At 43.9% G+C, this 8,943-nt stretch overlaps 1 protein-coding gene and 1 pseudogene across 3 annotated transcripts in view; one reads left to right on the top strand and one right to left on the bottom strand.

Annotated features, from left to right (window-relative positions):
• Window positions 1–717: 717 nt before the first annotated feature.
• The window catches only part of LUC7L (LUC7 like), a 36,610-nt gene continuing 28,384 nt past the window's right edge, over window positions 718–8,943 (top strand). For 2 of the 3 annotated variants that reach the window (XM_074965642.1, XM_074965643.1), the window contains exons 1-2: window positions 718–902; window positions 3,420–3,514. In XM_074965642.1, the coding sequence (XP_074821743.1) occupies window positions 842–902; window positions 3,420–3,514 (156 nt within the window). In that variant the 5' untranslated portion in view covers window positions 718–841. Of the gene's footprint in view, window positions 903–2,323; window positions 2,342–3,419; window positions 3,515–8,943 lie in introns of those variants that run through there. The other variant, XM_074965644.1, reaches the window with a different exon arrangement.
• LOC141994621 (E3 SUMO-protein ligase KIAA1586-like) lies at window positions 6,479–8,704 on the bottom strand (annotated as a pseudogene).

Genomic DNA, 8,943 nt, shown 5'->3' with positions numbered 1-8,943 from the left:
ATGTGTCTCCTCTACCCTTCTTCCCCCCCCCCAGAGGGCCTCCATTCTCACCCCATGTGTCTCCTCTACCCCTCTTCCCCCCCCCCCCGGGGGGCCTCCATTCTCACCCCATGTGTCTCCTCTACCCCTCTTCCCCCCCCCCCAGGGGGGCCTCCATTCTCACTCCATGTGTCTCCTCTACCCCTCTTCCCCCCCCCCGGGGGGCCTCCATTCTCACCCCATGTGTCTCCTCTACCCCTCTTCCCCCCCCCCGGGGGGCCTCCATTCTCACCCCATGTGTCTCCTCTACCCCTCTTCCCCCCCCCCCGGGGGCCTCCATTCTCACCCCATGTGTCTCCTCTACCCCTCTTTCCCCCCCCATCCGGGGGGCCTCCATTCTCACCCCATGTGTCTCCTCTACCCCTCTTTCCCCCCCCCATCCGGGGGGCCTCCATTCTCACCCCATGTGTCTCCTCTACCACTCATCCACCCACCAGGAGGCTCCCTTCTGCACAGACACATGGGGTTGGACTAAGAGGCCCCCAGTATTAACGGCACTACTGGGGCTCTGGGGAGCCCCCAGCAGCCTCCGCCTCTGGCGGGCCAGTGGGAGGAAGGGCCGGGACGGTGGCTGCGGGAAGGCCCAACGGGGTGGTGGGCCAGGGCCCCCCCCGTTTCCGAGCAGCCCGGCTCGGGGCAGGGACTACATCTCCCAGGATGCCGCGCGGGGGCGGGGCTGTTTCCGCCCAGCGTGCCCCGCGCTGGCTGCTGTTGCGGCCGGACTCGGCGCCGGAGCTGTTGCTTGCGCCCCTCGCCCGCTCTGTCCCCGCTGTGAGGAGTCGCGCGCTGCCTGCCTCCCGCCATGTCGGCCCAGGCCCAGATGCGGGCGCTGCTGGACCAGCTCATGGGCACGGCCCGGGACGGTGAGTAGGGGCGGGCGGGGCCTGCCGGAAGCGCCGCGGCCTGGCCGGGGGCCGGCACCGGCCGCGCTGGGCCCGGGCCCGGGCAAGCGCCAGCGAGGGCTCTGAGCGGGGCCTGATCCCGGCAGCGCGGGGCCGCTCCAGCTGGGGAAGGGTGAGCGCCCGCCGTGGGGGACAGATCCGGGGTCCGACCGTCCCCTCGAGCTCTGCCTCCTGGGCTGAGCCCGCCCCCTTCTCCCCCGCCGGGGCCCTGGCTCCTGGGCCCGAGTCTGGTTCCCAGGACAGATCTTCGCTCCTTTGCTCGCTTCCGTCCCAGCGGGGGCCCTGGCGCCGGGGTCTGAGCCCCTCTCCCCTGCCCTCCCGTCTCCCGAGCTGGGGCAGAGCCCGGTTCTCTTGCTGCCCCCAGCTGTGGAGGCTCCGTATCCAGCACCTGAGCTTTGCTGATGCTCCCCCAGCCTGTCTACAGGGGCCCTGTCCAGCTGTGGCGCCTGTCATTATCCGTGTAGAGCCCTCGGCAGCTGCTGGAAACGTCTGCATGAGTCAGACTTGTCCGAGTCTCTGGTTGTTTCAGTACCTATCCCGAGGGGAGGGGGGCACACTGACTGCCCAGGCCCCACTTCAAAGAGGGGGTGTCTCACCAGGGCGTCTGCAGCTCCCCTTTGAACAACTCGGTTCAGGACTCCAGTGCCTGTTTGACACTTGTCTCTGTTTGTGTCAACTTGAGTGCCCACATGTGGGGTTTGGCCTACTCCTTGTGGGGAGCCCGGGTTTGAAAATGTGGAGCCTCTTCTTTTATAGTAATTAATCAGAGTAGCCTAGGTCTAGCCTGTGCAGCCTTTTTCTCTTGGGACTCTTTGGAAACCTCAGCAGAGGATATGTGCTTAGTGTGCGGTTCTGTAACAGAGACAATCTAAGCCTCCCCTAAAGCAGCCTTGAGTGCTTCTGCTATTGCATTGCAAGGTGAGCTGGAAGTCTAACTTTCCTGATTTAATATATATTTATTTGGAGAGACTTTCCGGCCATAAGCTCAGAGGAAAAGCTCTGTCCTTCAGTCAGTGCTTTACACACAGAAGCATGTTAGGTAGGTTTGTACGTAGAAACTGAAGCTCATAGCAGTTGCCAAGGACAGGAATGTTGCATCCTATGCAAAACTATTTTCCTGCTATGGTTTGTATTTTCTTTTCTACTGAGCTGCTGAATATTTAAACTCATTCTGGCACATTAGCAGGGCTGTCCTGGTTCTTTGCACTTTTTTTCGTAAGTGAATAAGTGCTTTTTCTTTCTTGTGTATTGAGTTGCTTTTGAATTGCTTCCCATATTTTTATTTCATACAAACTGAACAATTGTGGCCCCTCTATTTTATTTATAAAGGTTCAGTGTATCTTTGCCTGCCTACATCAATCTGCAAGGGAGTTGCAGAAAAGCCTCATGTTCATCGAGCCGTGAGTCACAACCAATTTTTAAAGCTGTTATAACAAAAAAAGTGTTTGCTTTTTTTCACAAGTAATTTTAAGAGTGTAGCTTAGAAAGAAAGAAAGAGAGAGAAAAAAACATTTTCAGTAGACACGACATTAATCCTGGATGCTTTGCAAATCCTAAACTATATTCATACTTTAGTATTACACATACCTGTGTCATATACACAGATTAGCTATAAAATTGTCACATACCATTGCCACTTTGCCTTTACTTTTATGTATCATTCCCCTGACTTCCTTACTGCAGGTGTGGGCAAGAAAACTTTTCCTTTAAAACTTTTCAACAGTGGGCATAAAATTCTGCAGCTGAGGTCTTGAAGAATGCAGAAGGGTATAGTATGTGTTGGAGCTCGCAGTGTGTATTGACTAACTTTGTTTCTTTTTTTTTTGCTTTTCTGATATTGTCTTGTTTAAGTGGCTCCCAAGTGTAAAATGTTTTCTGAGGGTGGGAAGGTGGGGTGGGAAGTACATGTTTTGTGTTCCAGGCCGACACTTAACAAACTTCATTCCTCACATGGCCTTGGAAAGCACACTGCATATTTAGTTGTCCAAACCAATAGGACTGAAGCATTATCTTATTGGATTAATAAATAGCAGTTGCCTGTAGAAATTGCCAGGCACAGCCCTGTTTTGTGATTCATGGCCCTCTGATAGCATGGGTTTCAGTATCTCCTGCCCCTATCCTTTATATATTTAAAAGAGGAAAATAAAAAAATTGTCATGGCTATCAGCCAGGTTGTCTTTTTTCCCTGGCTAGGCTGTCTCTTTGCATTGGTAACAGGCCATGGGCGCTCTCTGGCTTTCCAGCACCATATTTAATATGTGGTGTACTGGTCATCTAAATGCAACATTCATATTTCAGTTGCCAATTATAAAAGTTCCAGAATACCTTATTCTCCTCTAAGCTTTTCCAAACAATCTTGGGGAACAGGAACATGAAGTATTTTTAATCTACATATTGAGGCGAAATGATCATACCAGCACCATCATGCTTTATCAGCATTCTAATGCTTTCTTATTTAAACCAACACATAAATTTCAGGAGATGAAACGAGGCAAAGGGTGAAGTTTACAGATGATCGTGTCTGCAAGAGCCATCTCCTGGACTGCTGCCCTCATGATATCCTGGCAGGAACAGTAAGTGTCTGTCTTGGTAGTTGTAAGATATGGTGAAATATAAGGCAATGGAAATTGTTCAGATCACATCCCTGTGCCATATATACATCTTAGGAGATGCCAGTTAGGAAAGATCAGACAATCTCTGCAAATTCTGAATGTACCTAGTGCATGAATTTCAGCATGCCCATCTGTGACACACACATGTTGCTGTTGAAAAAATCTGCCTGTAGAATTATGTGGAAGTGGTCAGAAGTGAGGGATTTTAGTAATCCCGTATCTGGTGCTAAAATAGAACAGTCTTGTCAGTTTGACATACTTGGTGCCTTTGAAACTTTCTAATGCTGATATGGGACTTTATTAATCAGGAATTAAAAGAGGATAATATAATGTCAGTCAACATGGATTTATGGAAAAATAGATAATTTCAAACAAACTTGGTATCTTTTTTTAATGAGATTTGCGAGTTTGGTTGATAAAGGTATTAGTGTTCATGTAATATTCTTGACTTCTGTGAGGCATTTGACTTGGTGTCACATATTTTGATTAAAAATATAGAAAGATATAAAATTAACACACCAAACATTAAGTGGGTTAAAATCTGGCTAACTGATAGGTCTCAAAATGTAATTGTAATTGGGGAATCATTGCTGAACAGGTGAATATCTACTGGGATCCCACAGGGATTGGTTCTTGAACCTATGCTATTAAACACATTGTTTGCTTGCACCAAGCTTACCAAGAAATCCAGATTGCCCTATCTGGATTTCTTCGTAAGCTTGGTGCAAGCAAACAATGTGTTTTCATATGGCTAAATATAAATGTACCCATCTAGGAAGAACGAGTGTCGGCCATCTGGGGACTGTAGGATGAGGGACTCTGAGGAGCAGGATTTGAAAAAGATTTGAGTGTCATAGTGGATAATCAACAGAACACCAGCTCCTAGGGTGCAGCCAAACGGGCTAATGAGATGTGTGGATACCCCAGCTTTATGTATCTCGAGTAGTAATAGAGAGACGCTTTTTACCCCTGTGTTTGGCACTGGTGCGACCACTGCCGGAATACTGCATCCAGTTCTGGTGCCCACAAATCAAGAAGCATGTTGATAAACTAGAGAGCGTTCAGAAAAGAGCCACGAGACTGACTAAAAGATTAGAAAATCTGCTTTATGGTGATAGACTCAAAGGGCTCAATCTATTTAGTTTAACAAAGAGACGGTTAAAGGGTGACGATCACAGTCTATAAGTATCTACACAGGGAGTGAATATTTGATAATGGACTTCTCAGTCCAGCAGAGAAAAGTCTAACGTGATCTAGTGGCTGTGGAAGTTGAAGCTAGACAAATTCAAACTGGAAATAAGGCATAATTTTTTAACAGTGAGAGTAATTTACCATTGAAACAATTTACCAAGAGTCATGGTGGATTTTCTATCACTGATAATTTTAAAATCAAGACTGGATTTTTTTCTAAATGATCTGCTGTAGGAATTATTATGGGGCAGTTCTCTGGTCTCTGTTATAGAGGAGATCAGACTAAATGATCACAATGGTCCCTTCTGACTTTGCAATGTATGAATCTTAAATGGGACACGGCCACTGCCCCTTCCAGCCCACCCTCTGTCCTCAGCAGGTTGGATCAAGGCTCATTTGTGGAACTCAGAGATGGTTTTAAACAACCTTGTTTCTCTTTGATCTAATTTAATAATTCAACTCCCCAGCTTTCCAGTCTCCAGTCTTACTGCATGTGGCCCTGTCCTGATGGATTCCCCAGGGAACAACTTTCTTTTGATGGGGAATATATTCAAGTATTAATGGCATTTTGTAGTTCACTGTAATTCAGTTCTTAGGACTGGTTTGGCTAAGTAGCATGTTAGTGTGTCAGAGCAGATTTTGTTTAATCTGCAGATGAAAGAAGGAAACCAATTGCACCTCCCTGCTTTTCTAGTTTCTGCTTCCCTTCCTGGGAAAAATCTGGCTCATCTTGAGTGTTCAGTTCAAATGCATTCTATAGGAGCAAAAAAGAGGATGCAGGATTTTGATGGTGCTGACAAGATTTTATGTAATTAAAAGTATCCTAATTTGGGGTGGCTGAGTAAAGATGAAAAAAATTACTTATGGAAAATGGATACCACCAGACAGATTGCTGAATTACAGTAAACTGGGATATTCTTTCAAAAGAAAATGAAGCATGTCTTCTGTCATCGCCACATGAGAACTAGACTGCTGCATGCTGGAGATGAATTCAAATACTTGAATTCTTCTGTAGCCTTCAATGTTCCCTGTAATTTTTGACAGGCCATGCGTGCAAAAAATTTCTTCTGTGCAAATTTTTGAAGCAGAGTTCAAATTTGTGCGCCATGAGGCAAATGCGCCCAAGTGAGTAAAATGCTTATACATTTAAAAAGGTTTAATTTGCAATTTTTGATAATAGTTTTACAGCATGTTATTTTATAAGTAAAAAGAACAGGAGTACTTGTGGAATAAATTTGTTAGTCTCTGAGGTGCCACAAGTACTCCTGTTCTTTTTGTGGATACAGACTAACATGGCTGCTACTCTAAACTTATTTTATAAATGTCATTTTTAAATACTTAGAAAAAGGAAATTTAACCATTCTTCATGAAGCAGAAGTTAGCTTTAAGCGTTACGCTTTATGATCTTTTTTTATAGACAATCACGAGCATATATCGAGCACATATAGCTTCTGCCCGTGGTGTCCACTTTCACCTTTCATTCTATATACATGTCTGAAAAGATTTTGATAAACATATAATAAAGACAATTTAATAAGTATGCCATTATGTCAATTTATATGGGTTTTCAGATAGAGACAACATAAGTAAAAAGAGACAAGAGTTTGTGTGTTTTAAATTTAAAATTTTCCTAAAAAAAATCAATAAATGATTATCAGCCAAGAATAAGATATGTAATTACAAATGAATTTTAATTTCTTATTGGTCGAAATATCAAAGTCTGCTAAACTAATCTTACTGTTTTTCCCTGCGATCTTTTTCATTTGCCCATTCAGTATAAACATTGTCCAGATCTATCAGTCCTCCATCCAGCTGGTAAGTCTTAATACACATCAGCATGTCCAAATGATCTACTTGTAAACAATTCCATAGTTTGTTTTTTAGAGTGTTCATTAAGCTAAAGCCACGCTCCCAGTCTGCACTTGATGCTAGGAATGTTCCTCCAATATCCATCAACTTCGCAAGATCGTGAAACTGTTCATTCTGGTGAGCAAATGTCACCATATCTGGGAAACTTAAAACCGATTGGCTTTTGATTCTTTTGGCTACTGCAAACTTGAAGTCATTGTACTGACTGACCAAAACAATCTCTTTAGCAAGAAAGTCTTTGTATTTTGAACATAGGGATCTGACCTAATGAATTCCAAAATTGAAGTCACGCTTAACTATTGCTACACAATCAAAAGCAGACCACTCATGGACTTCATCCTCTGGAAACCTGTCTGCCAAATGTGCACACAAGATGTTTATGAAAGTTATTATGGAATTGGTATCAATTTCATTATTTTCTTGAGAGCTCATATCTAAGAGAGCCTTAACTTTGTCACTCCATAAGACTGAATCTCCAAGGTACTGTCTTCTGATCTTGTTCAGTTTACCTCGGGCAAGGTGAAATGCTTCAAGAGGCGTAAGGCCCCGTTTCTGGAGCAGCGTGGATAGTGAAGCCAGCTCCAACAAAACATCATTCAAAACTTCTAATGTTGTTCGGTATTCCATGGCTTTCAGCTTTTCGTGGCAGTATTTAGAAACTGGATCAGTATCTTTTTCTTGCTCAAAATATTCCAGAAGAGGATTATAGTTGCAAATAATTGCTCGAAGTGCAAAGTGCCTAGATAACCAGCGCACTTCACTGAGTGGCCTGAAAGCCACTGACTCACATTCAGAAGCATCCACTGTTTCCTGAAATTTGCATTTTCTCTTGGATAACCGATAGCACACTGTGTAGACGGTCCTCATTAAGGTTTCGATGTCTCTTATCAGCTTGATCTTTCCATGCGTTGGAAATCCCCTAAGTGTGGAATATCATGTTTCAACTGAGCCACCATGCCATTGAGTTTGCCCAACATCACGGAGGCACCATCAGATGTGAACATCACCATCTTCATTAGATCAAGTTGGTGTTTTTTATAAAACTCTTTGATTGCAGACACTATTGAAACAGCATCAAGTTCTTGCAATCGTAATAGTCCACCAAACAAAGTTTTATAGTCTGCAGAATGTAGGGATCTATATTTAAAGTAGAGTATCAAGTATCTGTTAATGGATATATCAGTGCTTTCATCAACAGCTAGAGTATGAAACGTTGCTGGTGCTATTTCATGCATGAGGTCATTTTGGACAATGCAGTTGATATTTTCAAGAAATTCAAAAGCATAATTTTTACTTCTCCAGCTCGCTGGTATGCGCACGTACTTTTCCCTGTGGTCATTAATATCCTGAACAGGAAGCATTGCGCTGTTCATTTTAATAGCCAACAACACACTGTCAATAAATACCTTGATTTCTTCTGGGTTTGAGTGCTTGCGTTCAAGATTAATTTGCATCCTCTGCTTGTCAGCTGGACTTTCAAGAATCATGCTAAGCAATCCACTCCATAAGGAAGGGTTTTTGTTTCTAAGTCTTGTTACATCATCTATATGAGACTTACTTGCCAGATGATGCTTTAAGAAATCCAACTTCCATACATGTTCCACATTCTTCCTGTTAAATTCTCTTGAAGCTCTGGCATCTTGACAATATACACAAATGACTCTGTTGTCCTCATCATATCTGAATATTTCACAAAGTTTAACAAACTTTACACTATGTGACTTTCGTATAACCGTCTCTATAGTCTCATCCAGCCATCCAGATTTAAATGAAGTTGCTGTTCTTTTATGCTTTAGACCTCTAGACAGTGACATTTTGGGATTGATTTTTTTACCGGATTGGTTTATTTAAAATTAATACTTTTATTATATGGCTACTATTTTAATGCGCTTAACAGCGTGACTCGACAAAAGGGTAAATGGGAGATCATTCAGATCAGGATACTGGAAGTTTGTGCATAGCTCTGATCATTTCCATGCATCTGTGGCAAAAAAACGCGGGAAAATGGTAAAACATCACGAGTAAATGTATGACGTCCAATGTCTTTGAAAGATTTCAACCACAAAAACATCACTTACCTTTTTTGTTCATTTCTGGGAAATCTTTGCAGTTCCTTAGCAACTACGGCCAGGCATTTTGACTTATTCGCACGTACTTGAGTTTGTACACAGCCAAATGAACAGACTACAAGGAGATGTGTGGGTCTCAATGTGATCAACGTTCTATGTTCGAAATGCTGGCGGGGAGGGGTATGATTCATTGCCCTCCTTTTCCTCCTCCTCCCCTTCCCCCCGCCAGCTAGTAGAATCTGGCTGTGTTGATAGACGGCA

The sequence above is a fragment of the Natator depressus genome, chromosome 10 (genome assembly GCF_965152275.1).
Source record: "Natator depressus isolate rNatDep1 chromosome 10, rNatDep2.hap1, whole genome shotgun sequence".
Lineage (NCBI taxonomy): Eukaryota > Metazoa > Chordata > Testudines > Cheloniidae > Natator > Natator depressus.
Note: the sequence above shows the minus strand (reverse complement) of the source record. Positions and strands in the feature narration are given on the sequence as shown.